A 20,236-nucleotide genomic window follows, 5' to 3' on the forward strand; every position below is an offset into this window, starting at 1 on the left:
CGCGCATGCGTACATTCTAAATTACGATTTGCACAACGGTCTATCATCAAAGATGGCGGGAGCCTCCGACCCACTGGAGGACATGCTCTTCAATGAGGTAGACGAAAAAGCTGTAAGCGACTTAGTGGGCTCTTTGGAATCGCAACTTGTCAGCCAAAAGACTTCGCCCGCCACATATTCTAATAGCAAGCGAGAAGGATCTACGGGCGCTGTTAGCCAGTTCTCAGGGAAACTGCGTGATCAAGCGGGGTCTCTGGAGCCGCCACAACAAGGACACCCAAAAGCGGCGTTAAACGCGGAACCCATCGCGAATCAGGCGATGCCCAATAAGATTATCAGCGCTTCCACCTCTTCCATCACTACTGGGGGTGTTTTAAACGCTGGTACTAATCTACAAACATATGGAACCGCATCTCAAACCATTTCCACCGCACCACCAGGATCGGTAACTTTGCCTGCTCAGTCGACTAGCTTCAACAGAGGGACTATTTTGGGTCCTGCTGGCACATCAGCGGTGACTGTTCCCAATCCAAACATCACAACAACAACAACTATCAGGACTGCTTCACCTGGTTTACAGAGTTTTAACGGGAACACTGGAGCTCTGAAGTTGGTCAACTCGCCTGCAGCTTCCCAAGTCGGGTCAGGCAGCAGCACTGTTGTAAGTACTGTCAGTGCGGGCAATTCCAATATCATTGTGTCCATGACTTCACAACCTCCTTCTCTGCCAAACTTTACTGGACCTCAACAGTCTGCAGTGGCTACTACTCCCACTATTGCATTGCAAAGACAGCCCAGCCCCATGGCCATTGCCTCACAGAATGGAGTAATAGACCCCAAGGTTTCTGCAGTGGTCACACAGGGTGCAGGTTCCCTAGGGGCCACCACCTCTCAGGTCATGAACCACAGCAACACTCTCATGCACACTAAAATGGTGGCACCCAACCAGCCAGTCTCTGCTGGCCAATCAATAATTCTCGGAGGGTCTCCCCCTCCTGTTGTTGTTAACTCACCAATAAGCCAGCCACAGAGTGTGGCGAGTCCCACTCTCACAGCTGGGGTGAAACCAACTGTTAATGGAGTTGGTCAGCCCACAGTGACCATCGTGAGGCCCCCCAGTGCTCCTGTGATGGCTACCCCCGTACAGCAGCAGAGACCTGGGCTGTTAGCAAGTACCACGAGGACTGCTGCACCACAGCTGGCCGTCAGACCACCACAAAAGACCACCATTCAGTTACCCCCTGGATTTACCATACCACCCGGTAAGGAACCCTACTGATGTTGTAGAACCTTTAGAAACTAGGATCTGACACCCTGGAATGTTTTGACCCATTAGTCATTCAATTAATCATATTCATATAGTCTGTAGCCTATAGCCTAGTGTGCTATTCACTTTTGCTTAGGCCAAAACCCCCGCAAAAGAGCAACAAAAAAAGTAGACAATTTAAAATGTCATATTGTGTTTCTCCCTCAGGTATGGTGCTGGTGCGTACGGACACGGGACAGCTAGTGATGGTGACTCAGCAGGTTCTAGCCCAGGCCCAGGCTAAGACCCAACAAGGCCAGGCTGCTGTCTCCAACATCTCCCCCCAGCCTGGAATCTCCACCGCTGGGGCCAACGTCAGAGTTAGCACTCCCAGCCAGGTACTGTATGGGGGAATCGGGCTAAAGTTGTCTGGAGCGGGCTGGAATGGATTATATCATATTAAACGTCTTTGTCTATCTGAATGGTGTATGTCTGCCATGTAGTGTCCACATCCACAATCCTCTTGATTGGACCAAGTACAGTCATGCTGTTTGTTTGTGGGTTTGGCATAAGATGGATGCTGCTCAGGTCAGGAATTTTCTGGGAGATGATGTTGTACATGATTGTAGAAGAGCTTGTCATGAGACCATAGATTATTGTGCCTGTGGTTAGTAGTCGGGTCTTGGTGCAGCATCTACTGCGGCTGTAGAGTCCCATTCGTGAGAGGCATTTAACTGCCCCCTGTCTCAACTGAAGGTCTACCCAGATGTTGTAGGGGTGTCCCACTGTTTCTTCCTCTTCACCCTATTCCCCTCTAGTGTTGCGCCAGTGTGATTTCACTTTTAGGAAGTCACAACAAGTTGACCATGTATCCCGGTACTAATCTGTAATGACTGGTTTTTTTTCATCCAATGTCTCTCTGACCCCATTCTCCCCCTGTTCTCTGCAGGCCCCTGGTACGCCCCAGGCTGTCCGTCTGGCGTCCCCTTTCCAGGCAAGAATGGCCCAGTCCCCCTCTCCCTCTAGCCCTGCTATACAGGTGTGCACTTCATGTCTCCAATCAACGCCTTCTGTCAGAGAACACACACCTAATTATAGTGGCTACTAACTACATCCTCTTAGTAGATTGTTCATTTATTTGTTTGAAATATGTTTGACATTTTTAAGCCCTGTTTTTATTTGGTTGTTATTTTAGTTGTTTCATTTTTGTCATGTTGTAATAGTGGTTGTTTAGTCTCTCAACTGAGCTGTGTTGTGTTAACAGTTGTGTTGTCTTAACAGTTGTGGTTTCCACTACTGTTTAAAGTTGTAGTAATTTATGCCTGTTGTCATTCTCTCCAGAAGGCCATAACCGTGGCACCTGCAGGTGCGTCTGTGTCAGTGAAAATGACCACCCCTCAGAAGGCCCAGTCTGTGATCACAGGGGGCCAGGCCTTGGTCAAGCCTGGTGCTGTACGGCCCACTATCACCCTGAACACTGCAGCAGCCAGTGCCTCTGGAAGCCCTATTGCAACAGTCTCCCAGGTTTGTGTTACTTGTTTTTGTCAACAGGGGTATTTTGCTTCTGACACTTTGCAGGGTTTACCACCTTTTTTGTTTACTGTGAAGTGTGTTGTGATTTTAAATCCTCTTAAAAATAAAGTTTGATTTAATAAAATGTTATGTCACCACCACCTCTGGTATTATGAGAAGTACATTTGAATGGAAAGTAATCATACCAAATGACCCATTCTCCTCTCTTACAGGAAATGCAAGAGAATGTGAAGAAGTGCAAGAACTTCCTGTCCACCCTGATCAAACTGGCGTCCCACAACTCCCCCTCCCCTGACACATCTAAGAACGTCAAGACCCTGGTGCAGGATCTACTGGTGAGTCAAGACTCCTATAGAGGACAACTATAGTTGGAAATTCTAATGACTAGAATTCTAATGACCTAGTCCTTGTATCATTAACACATGCCTTATGAATGACTTATGAATGTTTATAAATGAAAGTTATTAGAAAGTGTTTTTGTGCTTTGTTTTGTAGTTCTATTGTCAGCAGAGTGAAAAGGTCCATTCATTATAAAATGTTTTTTTAACGGTCCCCTGTCTTTGATTAGGATGCTAAAATCGAGCCTGAGGAATTCACCACGAGTCTGCAGGCTGAGCTGAAATCCTCTCCACAGCCGTACCTCATCCCCTTCCTCAAGGTTTGTTTGTAACCCTTAACCCCCAGCATTCCTGCCCTTTTTTAGCTTATTGCTATGCAATTGAAATGCAATTACTAAAGTACTATGGAACAAGTTATTACAACAAGGTTACTACTGTAATTAGTGTTACTGCACAGGTATAAGAGAAACTTAATGTAAAGTGTTACACTAAATTTCATGGCAGACCTGTTGCATAATTATACAAAATATAGACAGTCAATTGTTGACGACATTATCCATGTAACCCGGATGTGTTTCCCTCTGTACAGAAAAGCCTCCCTGCCCTGCGGCTGTCCCTTCTCAACAACCAGCAGTCTCTTCTGGCCTCCACCTCCGCTTCTGCCCTGGCCGTCCCCTCCACCTCCACCATCAGGCCCCGGCTCCCCACCACCATCAGCCCCGCCACAGGCATCGTCAGGACACCTACCACTGCCCTGGTATGACCCTCTGGGACTTAGACACTGGAGAGAAGCTCTGCAGTTTCTAATGGTTCTCTCTATGATGGGCCTAGCATAATTGATTTAAGGCCGTACTAGGTTATGTCTCTATAATAGGCATAGAAACACACACACACACACTTGAGGCCATTCTATGATGTCTTTTATATTCATTGTGTTGTATTCTGTCTGTTATGTGCCACTTCGCTCAACTAACTGTGAGTTCCATTTTCTGTCTTCATGTTCTTATAGCTCCTCTCTTCCCCTTCTCTCTTCCAGGGTGTGAGAAGACCAGGGGTCCAGGGGGTCCAGACCCGCATGCCCATGGTCATCACTCAGACTATACGACCGCAAGGTACTAGTACTGCATAGCACCCTCTCTCTTCCCTTATGCAGACACATCTTGTCCATACAAGCTCAATTTGACATCCCAGTGCTCTCCATTTATGTTTTTGTTAGTGGTGAATGGCAGGAGTTTTCCCCCAGTGGGCACTCATTTTTCCCACATGATTCAACTTCTCAAGGCCTGCATTGTTACTAGGTGTCTCAGGTGTGATAGGGTTGGGCTCTAACAAAATGTACCAGCAGGGGATGCCCCAGGACTGGAGTTAACCCCTGGTTAAGAGCACCGCACAGAGGCCTATTTACTCACCATGCTATTGAACAGCTTGTAATGAATGATATGTCTTGTTAATTTGTCAGGCGTAGTTACAAGAGGACCCTCTATTATCCCGGGCAGAAGTCCTGTGGGCATTGGTGCCCAGGCCTCTGCCAATCAGAAGAAGCTGAATGAGCCTGGAGGTGGGACGTTCAGGTACGTAATAGGGTGGCAGGTAGCCTAGCAATTAAGAGCCAGTAACCGAAAGGTCCCTGGTTCGAATCCCTGAGCAGACTAGATGAACAATCTGTTGATGTGCCCTTGAGCAAGGCACTTAACCATATGTGCTCCTGTAACTTGTTCTGGATAGGAGTGTCTGCTAAATGACTAACATGTCAATGTAATATCCTGGTTGGCAGAGGAAAACTATAGGCTCACTGTGGGTATGTGACCCCATGTAAACCTATTCAAGGCTCTTGGCATTGTTGGGCTAACGATGTTTACACACACAGTTTTGAGTTATAGTTCAAATCAGAGTTCAAGTATTTGTTGCATTGTATTTTTTTTTCATTTGGTCAGGTTGGTTTTACATCGCCAAATGTCAAACAAACAAAAATCTATTTATGATTTTCATGAAGCATCACTTGTGTGTCCCAATGTTCATATTTCTTTCGCTTTGGACTTCCAACAACATGCGTGAGGAAACAGCGCAGTAGCTGCTCTAACTGCAACGGGAATAGACTATATTCAGGAGACTATATGCCTGGTATAGACCCCGTCTCACCTAATCTGAATTGGATGCGATTATAAATGCGCTGCTACTCACAGAGTGTTTCAGAGATATCAAGTTATGATGCTGCTTGTATTTACCAAATGTTCTCAGTCAAACAACCAATAATAGTGCATGACTGGTTATTTTCATGTGTTTGGCCCAGACTGTTCTCAACTGCAGCGTACCGCACCTCAGTATCAATTGAATCGGACTGAGACCATCCTTTTTTAGAGAACCACTGTGTGTTGTTGAATGCTCCCAACGAACCAAACTAAGGGGGTTAACACACCAGAGTTAGACAAAACCACTCCAAACTAATTTTGGGCGTGAAATCCCCCTAAGATACTTTAAAACTTTTCCATCATGATGCATGTAAACCGATCAACCACAGGATGGCAGTATTTCACAGATTTTGACCCAACGGTAGAGTAGAAACTACTAAAGCTAAATAAACTCCTGTCCCTGATCAGTGTAAATAACTTCATATCCTCTGAGAAATTGACTTGAAATCTACATGGTGTAATGAACCAAGATATTATCAACGTTATCTGGCCAATTCTATGATCTTCTAGGGCACACCCTGATCTGTGTGTACTGTATGTCTTTAGAGATGACGATGACATCAATGACGTGGCGTCCATGGCGGGGGTAAACCTGAACGAGGAAAACGCCCGCATCATGGCCACCAACTCTGAGCTGGTGGGCACCAAGATCCGCTCCTGTAAGGACGAGGCCTTCCTCCCCCCAGGCCTGCTGCACAGACGCATCATGGAGGCTGGTAGGTCATACCAGATGAGAGGCACTTGTTCACTTACCTTCATGGATTTGAAAGGAAATGACTGGTGTAAGACACAAGCTGCTGAAAGTAGTGGAGCTCGGCCCTGATGTCTCGATCATCAATAAATGACTGTCCACACCTTGCCATCCCCAGATGATGGCACTGATTGGCTGTCCCAATATAGTGTGCCTTTAACCCCAGCTGATGTCTTTTCTCTCAGCCAAGAGATTTGGGGTGACCGAGGTCCCAGCTGAGACAGTGAACTACATCTCCCATGCTACCCAGGCCAGGCTGAGATCCATGCTGGAGAAAGTGTCCACTATCGCCCAGCACCGCACCGACGGGGGCAAGGTAAGCGCAGGGAGAGTAGGGGTTGTCATGAATAGAAGTACATAAACCGTGAATATGAATAACACACATAACATATGAACAACAACATGAGCAGTACACAAACTACATAAACACCATCGTTCCTGTCCCTTCTGTCTTTCACTCTCCCTCTCGCCTCTCTTTCACTCTCCCTGTCCCCTCTCTTTCACTCTCCCTGTCCCCTCTCTTTCACTCTCCCTGTCTCCTCTCTTTCACTCTCCCTCTCTCCTCTCTTTCACTCTCCCTCTCTCCTCTCTTTCACTCTCCCTCTCGCCTCTCTTTCACTCTCCCTGTCCCCTCTCTTTCACTCTCCCTGTCCCCTCTCTTTCACTCTCCCTGTCTCCTCTCTTTCACTCTCCCTCTCTCCTCTCTTTCACTCTCCCTCTCTCCTCTCTTTCACTCTCCCTCTCCCCTCTCTTTCACTCTCCCTCTCCCCTCTCTTTCACTCTCCCTCTCCCCTCTCTTTCACTCTCTCTCTCCCCTCTCTTTCACTCTTTCTCTCCCCTCTCTTTCACTCTCTCTCCCCTCTCTTTCACTCTCCCCTCTCTTTCACTCTCCCCTCTCTTTCACTCTCCCCTCTCTTTCACTCTCCCTGTCTCCTCTCTTTCACTCTCCCTCTCCCCTCTCTTTCACTCTCTCTCTCTCCCCTCTCTTTCACTCTCCCCTCTCTTTCACTCTTTCTCTCTCCCCTCTTTCACTCTCACTCTCCCCTCTCTTTCTCTCTCCCCTCTCTTTCTCTCTCCCCTCTCTTTCTCTCTCCCCTCTCTTTCTCTCTCCCCTCTCTTCACTCTCCCTCTCTCCTCTCTCTTTCACTCTCCTCTCTCTTTCACTCTCCCCTCTCTTTCACTCTCCCCTCTCTTTCTCTCTCCCCTTTCTTTCACTCTCCCTCTCTCCCCTCTCTTTCTCTCTCCCCTCTCTTTCTCTCTCCCCTCTCTTTCTCTCTCCCCTCTCTTTCTCTCTCCCCTCTCTTTCACTCTCTCTCTCTCCCCTCTCTTTCTCTCTCCCCTCTCTTTCACTCTCTCTCTCTCCCCTCTCTTTCTCTCTCCCCTCTCTTTCACTCTCTCTCTACCCTCTCTTTCACTCTCCCTCTCTCCCCTCTTTCTCTCTCCCCTCTCTCTCTCCCCTCTCTTTCACTCTCCCTCTCTCCCCTCTCTTTCACTCTCCCTCTCTCCTCTCTTTCACTCTCCCCTCTCTTTCACTCTCCCCTCTTTCTCTCTCCCCTTTCTTTCACTCTCCCTCTCTCCCCTCTTTCTCTCTCCCCTTTCTTTCACTCTCCCTCTCTCCTCTCTTTCTCTCTCCCCTCTCTTCACTCTCCCCTCTCTTCACTCTCCCTCTCTCCTCTCTCTTTCACTCTCCTCTCTCTTTCACTCTCCCCTCTCTTTCACTCTCCCCTCTCTTTCACTCTCCCCTCTCTTTCACTCTCCCCTCTCTTTCACTCTCCCTCTCTCCCCTCTCGTTCTCTCTCCCCTTTCTTTCACTCTCCCTCTCTCCCCTCTCTTTCTCTCTCCCCTCTCTTTCTCTCTCCCCTCTCTCCCCTTTCTTTCTCTCTCCCCTCTCTTTCACTCTCTCTCTCTCCCCTCTCTTTCTCTCTCCCCTCTCTTTCACTCTCTCTCTCCCCTCTCTTTCTCTCTCCCCTCTCTTTCACTCTCTCTCTCTCCCCTCTCTTTCTCTCTCCCCTCTCTTTCACTCTCTCTCTCTCCCCTCTCTTTCACTCTCCCTCTCTCCCCTCTTTATCTCTCCCCTCCCTCTCTCCCCTCTCTTTCACTCTCCCTCTCTCCTCTCTTTCACTCTCCCCTCTCTTTCACTCTCCCCTCTTTCTCTCTCCCCTTTCTTTCACTCTCCCTCTCTCCCCTCTTTCTCTCTCCCCTTTCTTTCACTCTCCCTCTCTCCCCTCTTTCTCTCTCCCGCTCTCCCCTCTTTCTCTCTCTCTTTCTCTCTCCCCTCTCTTTCTCTCTCCTCTCTCGCTTTCTCCCTCTCTCCCCTCTCTCTTTCTCTCCCTCTCTCCCCTCTCTTTCACGCTCCCCTCTCTCCTGCCCCTTCCTTCTCTCTGCAGGATGAGGAATGGTATGAGCCGTCGACAGACGTCAGGGCCCAGCTCCGCTTTTTTGAGCAGCTGGAAAGGATGGAGAAACAGAGGAAGGACGAACAGGAGAGAGAGGTCCTACTCAAGGCTGCCAAGGTACCTACAGAACAGAGTAGCGTTCAGTAGAGACAGACCACCACCTGACTACATGCTCACTGGCTCTAGGTCATTACCATTGCATTACCCCAAATCACAAGTTGAACTCGAAGTGCCCGTTAATAGCTGCACTATTTTGAGTTGAGCAACAAAATTGTGTGTGTGTGTACACTTGATCTTGGGAAGGATGTGACACCTGAAAACAGAGGTAATTAGTGGAGTTTGAACAGAGCCCACCTTCACTGGGGCGTACTCACACTCAAATCTGAAGATTATCTGCACAGTATGTTTGTTAGCTAATTACTCTTAGGAAAAACATTGCTATCTATAATCTTAAAGGTTGTCCCCATAGGATAACATTTTGAAGAACCCTTTTGGGTTCCAGGTAGAACCCTTTCTACATAGGATTCTACATGGAACACAAAAGGATACTGACTGGAACCACAAAGGATTCTGCTATGGGAACAGCCGAAGAACCCTTTTTTTATAAGAGGGTAGCCAGCCAGTTTTAGTGGAATGATTCCAATAATTTTTCAATTTAACTGCCAATATGCCAATGTTCCATATAACAGACACAGCCATACACTGGCTGAAATCAGTTAATGATAGGACTTAGACAAGTTGTAAATGCAACAAGTACTCATAATAACACTCGCAGCTTCCCAAGAAAACAAAAAAATGTAGACATTGATGGACTGTTTGCATATATTTTAGAGGATATTTATATAGAAAATTGGTATAAAACCTGCATGAACTGTATATTTTGACAATGTTTTATGTAGTAAATAATTCTATTACACTTTCTGATATATCACATGCCTGGCTTTTATTTTCCTCCATAAGTAAAAACAGGAAATGCATTATCTACGCCTCTGCTGCTGATCATTCCAATTAGGCTGGTTTGGATGTCTCCCTGACAAATGGCTGATATTATGATTCTGGAACTTTGAGGGTTTATTACATTTACTAATTGAATAGGATCTCTATGGTTATATTATAGTTACTTTTATGAGTTGTTCATTCAGGCTGGATGTATCTTGTGGTTAAAGGGATAGTTCACCCAAATTACAATATTAAATATTGGTTTCCTTACACTGTAATCAGTCTATGCACACGGTATGACAGCAATCAATGCTTTGGTTTAGTTTCCACAGGGAAACTTTATTTTCCCTGGAACTGTTTCCAAATGATAACATTTTAGCATTTGTAGCACAAATCCCATTCAAGTCATGTGACCAATATTATGAGCAATTTTCAAGCATGTCCAAATCATCCCGAAGTATCTAAAATCAATTGTGAAGCTCAACAAAGTCACTTATACAGTGCATTGCGAAAGTATTCGGCCCCCTTGAACTTTGCGACCTTTTGCCACATTTCAGGCTTCAAACATAAAGATATAAAACTGTATTTTTTTGTGAAGAATCAACAACAAGTGGGACACAATCATGAAGTGGAACGCATTTATACGGAGACTTGATTACACACAGGTGGATTGTATTTATCATCATTAGTCATTTAGGTCAACATTGGATCATTCAGAGATCCTCACTGAACTTCTGGAGAGAGTTTGCTGCACTGAAAGTAAAGGGGCTGAATAATTTTGCACGCCCAATTTTTCAGTTTTTGATTTGTTAAAAAAGTTTGAAATATCCAATAAATGTCGTTCCACTTCATGCTTGTGTCCCACTTGTTGTTGATTCTTCACAAAAAAATACAGTTTTATATCTTTATGTTTGAAGCCTGAAATGTGGCAAAAGGTCGCAAAGTTCAAGGGGGCCGAATACTTTCGCAAGGCACTGTATATGATTCTGGACATGATGCGCAAAAAATTATATTAGTCCCATGACTTGAATGGGATTTGTGACACATGCTAAAACGTTAGCATGTGGAAACGGTGCCCTGGAAACTAAACCAAAGCATGAATTTGTCTCATGCCTTATCCATAGACTGCTTACAGTGTAAGGAAACCAATTGATCATTTTGTCATTTGGATGTACTATGCCTTTTAAACACATTATATTCAGAAAGTATTCAGACCTCTTCACTTTTTTTCAAATTTTGTTACGTTACAGCCATATTCTAAAAAATATATATATATTTAATCCTCATGAATTTACACACAACACCCCATAATGACAAAGCGAAAACAGATTTTTAGACAGTTTTGCGAATGTAAATACCGGTACTTAAATACCTTATTTACATACGTATACAGACCCTTTGCTATGAGATTTGAAATTGAGCTCCGGTGCATCCTGTTTCCCATTGATCATCCTTAAGATGTTTCTACAACTTGATTGGAGTCCCCCTGTGGTAAATTCAATTGATTGGATATGATTTGGAAGAGAACACACCTGTCTATATACGGAAAAACCAGGCCATCGGGTAGAATGAATTGTCCGTAGTGCTCCGAGACAGGATTGTGTCGAGGCACAAAACATTTCTGCAGTATTGAAGTTCTCCAAGAACCGTGGCCTCCATCATTCTTAAATGGAAGAAGTTTGGAACCACCAAGACTCTTCCTAGAGCTGGCTGCCCGGCCAAACTGATCAATCGGAGAAGAAGGGATAGGATCAGGGAGGTGACCAAGAACCAGATGGTCACTCTGACAGAGCTCCAGAGTTCCTCTGGAGATAGGAGAACCTTTCAAAAGGACAACCATCTCTGCAGCACTCCACCAATCAGGCCTTTATGGTAGAGTGGCCAGACGGAAGCCCCTCCTCAGTAAAAGGCACATGACAGCCTGTAGTAAAAGAAAGACTCTCAGACCATGAGAAACAAGATTCTCTGGTCTGACGAAACCAAGATTAAACTCTTTGGCCTGAATGCCAAGCGTCAAGTCTGGAGGAAACCTGGCACCATCCCTACGGCAAGCATGGTGGTGGCAGCATCATGTCGTGGGGATGTATTTTAGTGGCAGGGAATGGGAGACTAGTCAGGATCGAGGGAAAGATGAGCAGAGCAAAATACAGAGATCCTTGATGAAAACCTGCTCCAGAGCACTGAGGACTTCAGACTGAAACGAAGGTTCGCCTGCCAACAGGACAACGACCCTAAGCACACAGCCAGGACAAGGCAGGAGTGGCTTTGAGACATGTCTCTGAATGTCCTTGAGTGGCCAGGCCAGAGCCCGAACTTGAACCCAATCGAACTTCTCTGGAGAGACCTGAAAATAGCTGTGCAGCGACGCTCCCTATCCAACCTGACAGAGCTTGAGAGAATCTGCAGAGAAGAATGAGAGAAACTCCCCAAATACAGGTGTGCCAAGCTTGTAGCGTCATACCCAAGAAGACTCAAGGCTGTAATCGCTGCTAAAGGTGCTTCAACAAAGTTCTGAGTAAAGGGTCTGAATACTTATGTCAATTTCAATGTTTCATTTTTAATACATTTGCAATTTTAAAAATAAAACAGATTTTTGCTTTGTCATTATGGGGTTGTGTGTGTAGATTTATTTTAGGGAAAAAATCATTTTATCAATTTTAGAAAAACATAACTGTAACATAACAAAATGTGGATAAAGTAGAGGGCTATGAATACTTTCCGAAATGCACTGTAAATGCTATAATAAGCACTGGTTTCAGACTATAGCATTGTCTTAAGCTATTGCCCCGATATCTCTCTCTCGTAACGGAGTATGTACCTTTTTTGTCTCTCTAACCGGTCTCTCTCTCTACTCTATAGAGTCGCGCCAGACAGGAGGACCCAGAACAAGCTCGGTTGAAGGCGAAAGCTAAGGAGGTAATTGCGTCCATTTTTTTTTAAAGCTATTGACATGTTGTTAATGTCCATGTACAATATAAAAAAACGATGCAGTCCATTATCAGCTACAGACTGGTATGCAAGAACTTCCCACCAAAAGACACACATTCTCCATATAGTCCATATAGTCCTGCTACCTTCCCAACCATGCCACTATTTGAAGCTAGCTCTCCCCGTATTATAGCTCTGCCTTGGGCAGACAGACAGTGCCTCGCCACTACCAGCCAGAGTGGGTACTGAGGTCAGAGAGCATTATCCATAAAGATCTGGACAGGGGAGCCCAGGTCAGGACATGTTCAATCATTCTGAACATTATAGTGCATTGTAAAAGTGCATTGTAAAAGTTGCCTAATCAATATTTTGTTTTGCTGAATCATTTGTGTTTGTGCTGGGCTGGAACAAAGATGTACAAGCCCAGTCGCTCCCCAGGAGGAGGGTTGGCCACCCCTGGTTTAACGCCTAGTGGGCCAAAAACCAAAACACCTCTGGTTTTTATTATCTCTTTCTAATTGGGGACTAATTCAGACCTTGGACATCAGGTGAATGGACTCCCTGTCCAATCAATCGTATTGACTATATGCTTGTTTATTCCATGTGTAAACTCTGTGTTGTTGTTTCTGTCGCACTGCTTTGCTTTATCTTGGCCAGGTCGCAGTTGTAAATGAGAACTACCTGGGTAAATAAAGGTGAAGAAAAAAATCAATAATAATAATCTGTGACATTAATAAATCATTACTACTAACAGGTAGAACAAACCATCAGTCCTTGGGCCCTCCAGGCCTCTGGCCTGTGTGATAGACTAGTTTCAGAAAGTGTGATGAAGTGCCTTTACCACTTCATCAAGCAGGCAGACAGGCAGGCAAGGACCTGACCTGAAGCAACCTTGGCTAGACTGACAGAGCCCCACTCTCTGACTTGTGACCTCATAATGCCTGAAGATACAATGCTCCTTTCACACACGCTAGCCTGCTTCAGGCTGTTGGCCTCTGCTTCATCTTGACATCCAGGGTCAGGTCACAGGTCACTGTACTTCGTCACCAGGGTGTGTGTGTGCGTACCATGTGCAGCACCTCTTTCAATTAGCATTACAGTGTCTTAATGAGGACATCATCGTTGCCTTGAATTATGTCTCCTATTGATTAGTCTCCTATTGGTTAGTCTCCTATTGGTTAGTCTCCTCAACACTTCTTTCCCCCTCCTCTTCTCTCCCCCCCAGTCTCCTCCTTTGGCGTGGGCTGCTGTTTTAGCCTAGCAGTTTGTAGGACTGCTTCAGAAGGATTTGTGTTCATAGCAGATAATAGTCTGATAAATGCAGCTCTATATGTAGGCCTATTAGATTGTTGAACTGTCGGTCTTTTCAGGGCTCATTATACGGCACCTTCTTGGAGCTGTAACTTTCTCCATTCCAGCTTTTATGCTGCCAATGATAGATCCTGTTTAGGGTGTAAATCAGCCAGGAAAGTAAACATGTCTGTGGCTCTCTCTCCCTTTCCCCTTTCAGATGCAGCAGGCGGAGCAGGCCCAGATCCGGCAGCGTGAAGCCAACCTCACTGCCCTGGCTGCCATCGGGCCCCGTAAGAAACGCAAGATGGACTCGCCAGGGGGCTCCACATCGGGCACAGAGGTAAGGGTGCTAAAATGTGGCAGTAAGAATAGGAACACACAAGTAGGATATTCAAAGTTGACAGATATCCTCATTCCCCAATGACTTTCACCACCTGACTTTCCATCACATTTTAAGAAAACATTTTTAAGTGGGGATAGCTTCGTTCACTCTACTCTGTCATCAATACACCCCCCCCCCCCCCCCCCCCCCCCCCCCCCTTCTATCCAGCAGTGTGAATGTGACCAGAGTTGATTGAAGGGGGTCAGCATGGGCCTCTAGGCTTGTTGTGGGTGTCTGCACCGCTCTACCCCCTCCAAGCCCCCCCTCCTCTCACCCCCTCAGGGGAGCCATAGATTTCAGCTCTGCAGAAATAAGCCTGAGGGGGAACACAGCCCAGGGCGGCTGCAGTATGGGTGCCTCAGTCACGCCACCTTCCACCCCCACCCACATCCAGCCCAGAGGTATCCCCACAGCGATCCCAGACAAAGGGGACTCTGTGCGGGGTGAGAGCCACGATTAGGAGAGGGAGGGAATGCAAGCGAGGGAACATTGTAGGGAAGGGGAGGGTGTAATCATGAACTTTGACACATGCCTCAGCGTGAAAAGAATGGGGAATTACTAAGCCAAATGAACGTCTAGCAAGCTAGTCAGTCAACCAGTTGATAGGTTAGCCAGTCGGTGAGCTAGTCAGGAAGTTTGCTAGTCTTTCAAATCAGTGACCTGCTTTTGTTGCTAGCTAGTTTGTAGTATGGGTATGTTGGACTACAGTCAGTCAGTCAGTTAGTTGATAGTTAGCAAGTCAACAAGGTAGTCCCTTATGGGCTGTTTATTTTTCTACTGTAGCTAATGAGTTACAAATGCAGAAAGGTTGCCTGACTCCTTTATTAACCGTTCCTCATACATACCCAAACGGCCTGAAGGGCTCGTGCCAGGCTGATGTGTCTATATCTCAACCCTGATCACGCCTGCAGATGGGAGCTAAGGGGCCTGCTGGGGCTGCATGGGGCTCCAACCTCAGGGCAGAGTAGTTACAAAGAAGGCAGCTCAGCGACGAGAAGACAACAAGATGAACAATTATTTGTCATGTTTTTCAAAAAACCCTGATGAAAGCGAAGAGCCAAACCGCATTGGTTTTATCAATAGTTTATCAACTTCCACTACCCTCCAAGACTTGCTGAATTTCCTATTCACTTTAATGTGCTCCAACTTCCCGTGTGAAAGGGAATCAGTCACAGTTATATCACGAGGATCTTTGACCGATTTTAGTCAGAAGAGCAGGGATCTCGTGCTATCCATCATGCTTGATTGGAGTGGGTGATTGTAGCGTCTCGTTGGAGACTCCACTGGGTGTGTAACGTTGGGGGCGTTCATTGTGCCAGTATGGAGTACACACCCTTGGGCATAGGGTGTGTGCGTGTTTTGTGTGCAGGAGGTAACCACGCCTGCAGGCTGTTAAGCTGTATAATGCTCTGATTGTGTTCCTGTATGGACCTGGAGCCTCATTCCTATCCTCTAGTGTCAGCTCTCCCCTCAGGCTCTCAGCACAGAGAAGTAGAATATACACTCAATTTATATAATAGGAACCACCATCGGCTCACAAAACAACCATTACATACAGTGCCTTCAGAAAGTAATCATAGCCCTTGACTTATTCCACATTTTGTTATGTTACAGCCTGAATTGTAAATGGATGAGATAGATTTTACACTATAAAAATGTTTTTAGACATTTTAGCAAATGCATTGAAAATGTAATTACAAAAATATCTGATTTACATGAGTATTCCCTGAGTCAATACTTTGTAGACGCACCTTTGGCACCGATTACAGCTGAGTGTCTTTGGATAAGTCTCTAAGAGCTTTGCACACCTGGATTATACAGTATTTGCCCATTATTATTTTATGAAAAAGGGTTGCAATTTCATTGAATTAGGGATAGTTTAACTAAAATATGCCACTAAACCTAGAATTGCCTTATGTGTATCCCACAGAAAAGATTCACTGTTATAAGCTAACTTTTTTGATGAATTTAAGGAAAATTCCCCAAATTTCCAGCCTTAACTTCCCATGTAAAATTTCCTGGGAAGTTTCCGACCCTTTGCAAACCTAATTCCAAATAGTCCTAACCCTTTATTTCAGCATACACCACCACAGGGTTATTGGGTTAGGCACTGAGTTCACTAAGACATGTACAATTTCCTCACCCATTCAAACAAGCTTTAGGACATTTCAGGAGTATGCAAAACAATGCATCAATTCAAGCCACACTATTTGTTACTGGCTGTTTTGAAGTGTTGTTTTTAGGTGGTGTAGAATCTTGAGAAAGCTTTTTCGGCGATTTGGAGCCGTAGGCTAAGGGTGTGACCGTTTCCCTCAGGCTGTGTCCACACCTTGTATGAAACTGTGGTGATGCATACACAAGCCTGGGCTGAATTTAAATTTCTCTAGTTAGTAAAACTGCATTGCTTGTTCCGTGCCTGCATTACTATTGCTTGAGCCTACTTGTTTTGATACACATTGCCAACACAGATATTTTAAGTCAATTAAAACAACCCTAAATCACTTACTAGTAGATGTAACTTTTTTAATGTCGTCCCTTTGTCCTCAGGTTGCTTCGGGTTCAGGGGATGGCTCTTCCACAGCTGCCTCCTCCCGCCAACAGCTCCGTCAGCGGATCACGCGAGTCAACCTCAGGGACTTTATCTTCTGCCTGGAGCAGGAGAGGGCAACATCCAGGTCCTTATTGCTTTATAAAGCTCTCCTGAAGTAGTGAAGTCCCCCAGGGTTCAGTACTCAGTTAATTACACATTCTTACTGTTCTACACAGCTCTCCTGAAGTAGTGGGGGTACCACAAGGTTCAGTACTCAGCCCATTACAAATCCTTACGGTTCTTCACAGCTCTCCTGAAGTATGACGTCCTACAGGGTTTAGTACTTAGCCGGCCCGTTACAAATCCATAAGGGTTCTCTAGTCGACCCAATACAAATCTTTACTGTTCTACACAACTCTCCTGAAGTAGGGCGTCCACAATGGTTCTGTACTCGACCTGATGCAAATCCTTACTACTCGATAAGGCTCTCCTAATGTAGGGGTAACACAGGGCTTTGTACTATGCCCATAACACATTTGTGATAAGTAAAGTTTCCCCTTTGCCCCCATCTCTACACATGCCTTCATTCCCATTCTGCATTATCAAATAACCCCCCACATCTTTACACTCACCCTCATTCCCATACCACACTATCATATATCACCCCTTGCATCTGAAGCTAAGCAACCCCACACCACCCTAAAGTTGCTCCCAGATCATACTGCCCCTTAGGACAGGTACACTGGCTACTCTTTCACTTGGCCACATCCTTGTTTTTACATCACGTCTAGTCTCATTCACTAGCTGTGTGCTTTACAACGCTGAGAGCCTAGAAGCTGGCAGGTGGGCACATAACAGCATTTTTTTTTACCATGACTCCTATGTACCTCGAGATGCCTTGAGTCTCTGTCCCAATTTGTTGCGTCGTTCTCAAACAACCTACAGTAGTAATATTTATGTCGGGGTCCTTGCTATTTAAGCCTAATGATTTGCCACTAAGGATGTTACATCACATCATATTTAGACTAACCCTAACCCTTGGACCAATAGGATTGTTTGGTCACAGTGGTCAGGATCTGTGCTCTCCAGGGGCCTTATTTATCAACTGTGCGTACATTTCTTGCTAAATTCTGGCATACCTGGAGATTGTAGGATTTCTGGCATACTTGGAGATTGTAGGATTTCTGGCATACTTGGAGATTGATAAATCCTACAAACTGTCCCATGCAACACATACGCATGTTTTCAGTGATAAATCAGAACCAAATTACATTATATATTTTTAACAAAATGCCCTCATTAGCTGTATGATTTGGAGATGTTGGAACTGGGCCATGTCCTTTTCTAAAAGAAAGCTGAATAGCAAATTTGATTACATTTTTGTAGAGGTGTGGGCAGAATGTTTTAATCTTTTGCAGAGTCTTTTGAAAATAAAAATGCATTCTGCCTATTGCGAGTACCAAACACTGGTCGTGCATTCTGCAAGATTGATTGTCTATTGAACAATTTAAAAGTAAATGTTGCCTACAGCCCACATGAATTGTTGTTCAATATTTTGTTTATCAATACATTGTGTTTCTGAGATTAAATAGGCTATGACATCACACTCCTATCGCACAGCAATACTGAAGACTACCCATACTGTCATAGGTTACCAGCCTATTTGCTTTTGAGCATGGTTGGCTATTGAATGAGCAATGAATAAATGGTAGCCATTATTATAATTCCTGTGCATCAAACACCTCAATTTCCCCCAAAATAGCAATCTTTGCTTGCAATACAGTTGATCGACCATTAGAAGTTGTACCTACGCATGGTCTGAGATTTACGTGGAGATGCACTTCAAATTCAAAATGGATAAATACCAACCTTTGTGGAAAAAGTGGCCCACACAAGGTTTAGTCATTTTTCTGTGCGCACACACCTTTGATAAATGAGGCCCCAGGTCAAAGCCTACAAACACTGATCTGTGTTATGTACGTTTTCCCCAACATATTGAAGAGGAAGGAACCATTTCAAAATGAAAGATAATGTTTGCATTTTATGTTCTGGGCAAGTACTGAGTTTGGGGGGAAAAAACAACTCATATTGTAACATGTTTTAAAGGTAGACTCAGCGATATGACACAGATGCAGAAAGTGAACGCGGTGGGTCAATTTCCTCAACAACTAAGAGCGTTGACGCGTGAGGCTCAACTTCTCCACTGTTTTGGTCCCTTGGCTACCATGCTTTGAACAGCGTGAAGCGAACCCGTGCACATGCGCAGATACTGTATGACTGCATCTTGCTCATCTCAATATCTGCTGCTCGTGGCAAGATCATTTCTCTGAGTCTACCTTTTAATTTACCAAACCATAAGATGAATGTTGAAGAGAATCCTATTGTTTTGATAGTGGTCAGATAAATGTACCAGGAAGTACTGTGATGCCTGCTATTAAAACGCAACGTGTATACATACTAGTTCCAGACCTGGATCCAATACTTTCAAATATGAAATATGAGCTCGATTTAGATTGCCTGGTACAACAGAACCTATGGAATAGTCCCATTTTTAAATGCAAACGCCAAGCTAAATCAAGCCCACCTTAATTACTTGCAAGTATTTGACCCAGGTTTGGCTGGTATACATGGTACTTTAGGGTTCCTATTACTATTGGCAGAAGAGTGAAACATCTTAAGATTTTTTTGTTTTGTTTTTTTGTGTGTTAAAAAAAAATTGTGAGCCAATTCTAATATTCTATCCAATGGTTCATAACATAAACTAATCTCTCCTATTGTAGACGTGAATCTAGATGAATTACCAGGATCCATTTAAAGATATAAGTATCATTATTCAGATTCAACCTCATCACAGAACACAGGGAGCTGGCTCTCTTATACACTCACTCAGGCTAATCAACCATTTGAATGAAGATGACAATTAACAATGCGGTCATAATATTGAGCACCATTCCTATATAGTTTTCTCAAGACCGGAAATTCCATCCGGGACTTTTTAATCAACTGAAAAGTCCATCACTTGCAGAAGTTTCAGCACCGCTTAACAATATCTATTGAGTGATTGACTTTTAATGCTGATGATCAACATCAAAATGTCAATCTGTCGCGGCGATCTGTCAAATATTTTTTTAGAATGCTAATGGGATACTACTGCTTCCTTATTTTTTTGGGGGGGTCAAAAGCCCTTTTTCAGTTTGACTTTGAAATGACTGTCCATGAAAGGTTTTTAATGCTTTAAATGTATTTTTTACTGTAACATGCATTTGTTTATATAGTGCATAGTTCTAATTGATAAATGAAATAAAGCTGTGGTGTATGTATATTCAAGTTTAGAGTCTGGGTCTTAAGAACCCAGCTACTGTATTATGTGTTGAAGGACACATTTTTGTGACTATTTATATTTCCTACTGTCTGTGCATTCAAACCTGACGCATTTCAGGTGATGCAATTTTAGTATTGTTTGTACCTTTGCAAAAAAAAACAATAATAAAGAAAGTGATTGAAAAGCACAAATATCCTAATTTCTTTGATGGTGTGTGCCAGGTTGAGTTTGGCTTATTGTGGTTTTATTGATCCCGGCAACACAGAACCAAAATGTCCCAGCTATTTGTCTGTCCACTAGAGATTACGGTCTTATACAAAATGAACAGCAGTCAGAGACCGTTATCTTTTTGTCAATACGACTTTACAACTGGAAAATGTTGACTTACC

General features: G+C 44.5%; 1 protein-coding gene across 2 annotated transcripts; it reads left to right on the forward strand.

The window, feature by feature from the left end:
* Positions 1-33: 33 nt before the first annotated feature.
* On the forward strand, positions 34-20,038 carry LOC110499288 (transcription initiation factor TFIID subunit 4). 2 transcript variants are annotated; one of them, XM_036958498.2, is made up of 15 exons: positions 34-1,262; positions 1,475-1,644; positions 2,196-2,285; positions 2,588-2,770; positions 2,992-3,114; positions 3,348-3,437; positions 3,707-3,874; positions 4,154-4,229; positions 4,577-4,688; positions 5,853-6,022; positions 6,243-6,373; positions 8,445-8,570; positions 12,252-12,308; positions 13,831-13,953; positions 16,543-20,038. In XM_036958498.2, the coding sequence occupies exons 1-15, from the start codon at positions 53-55 to the stop codon at positions 16,702-16,704; spliced, it is 2,991 nt and encodes a 996-aa protein (XP_036814393.2). In that variant the 5' UTR covers positions 34-52; the 3' UTR covers positions 16,705-20,038. The 2 variants fall into 2 exon arrangements, with proteins under 2 accessions (XP_036814393.2, XP_036814395.2); XM_036958500.2 differs by having other exon boundaries at positions 37-1,262; positions 2,591-2,770.
* Positions 20,039-20,236: the final 198 nt, after the last annotated feature.

Source organism: Oncorhynchus mykiss, chromosome 2 (genome assembly GCF_057628025.1).
Source record: "Oncorhynchus mykiss isolate SJ-2025 chromosome 2, ASM5762802v1, whole genome shotgun sequence".
Classification (NCBI taxonomy): Eukaryota; Metazoa; Chordata; class Actinopteri; order Salmoniformes; family Salmonidae; genus Oncorhynchus; species Oncorhynchus mykiss.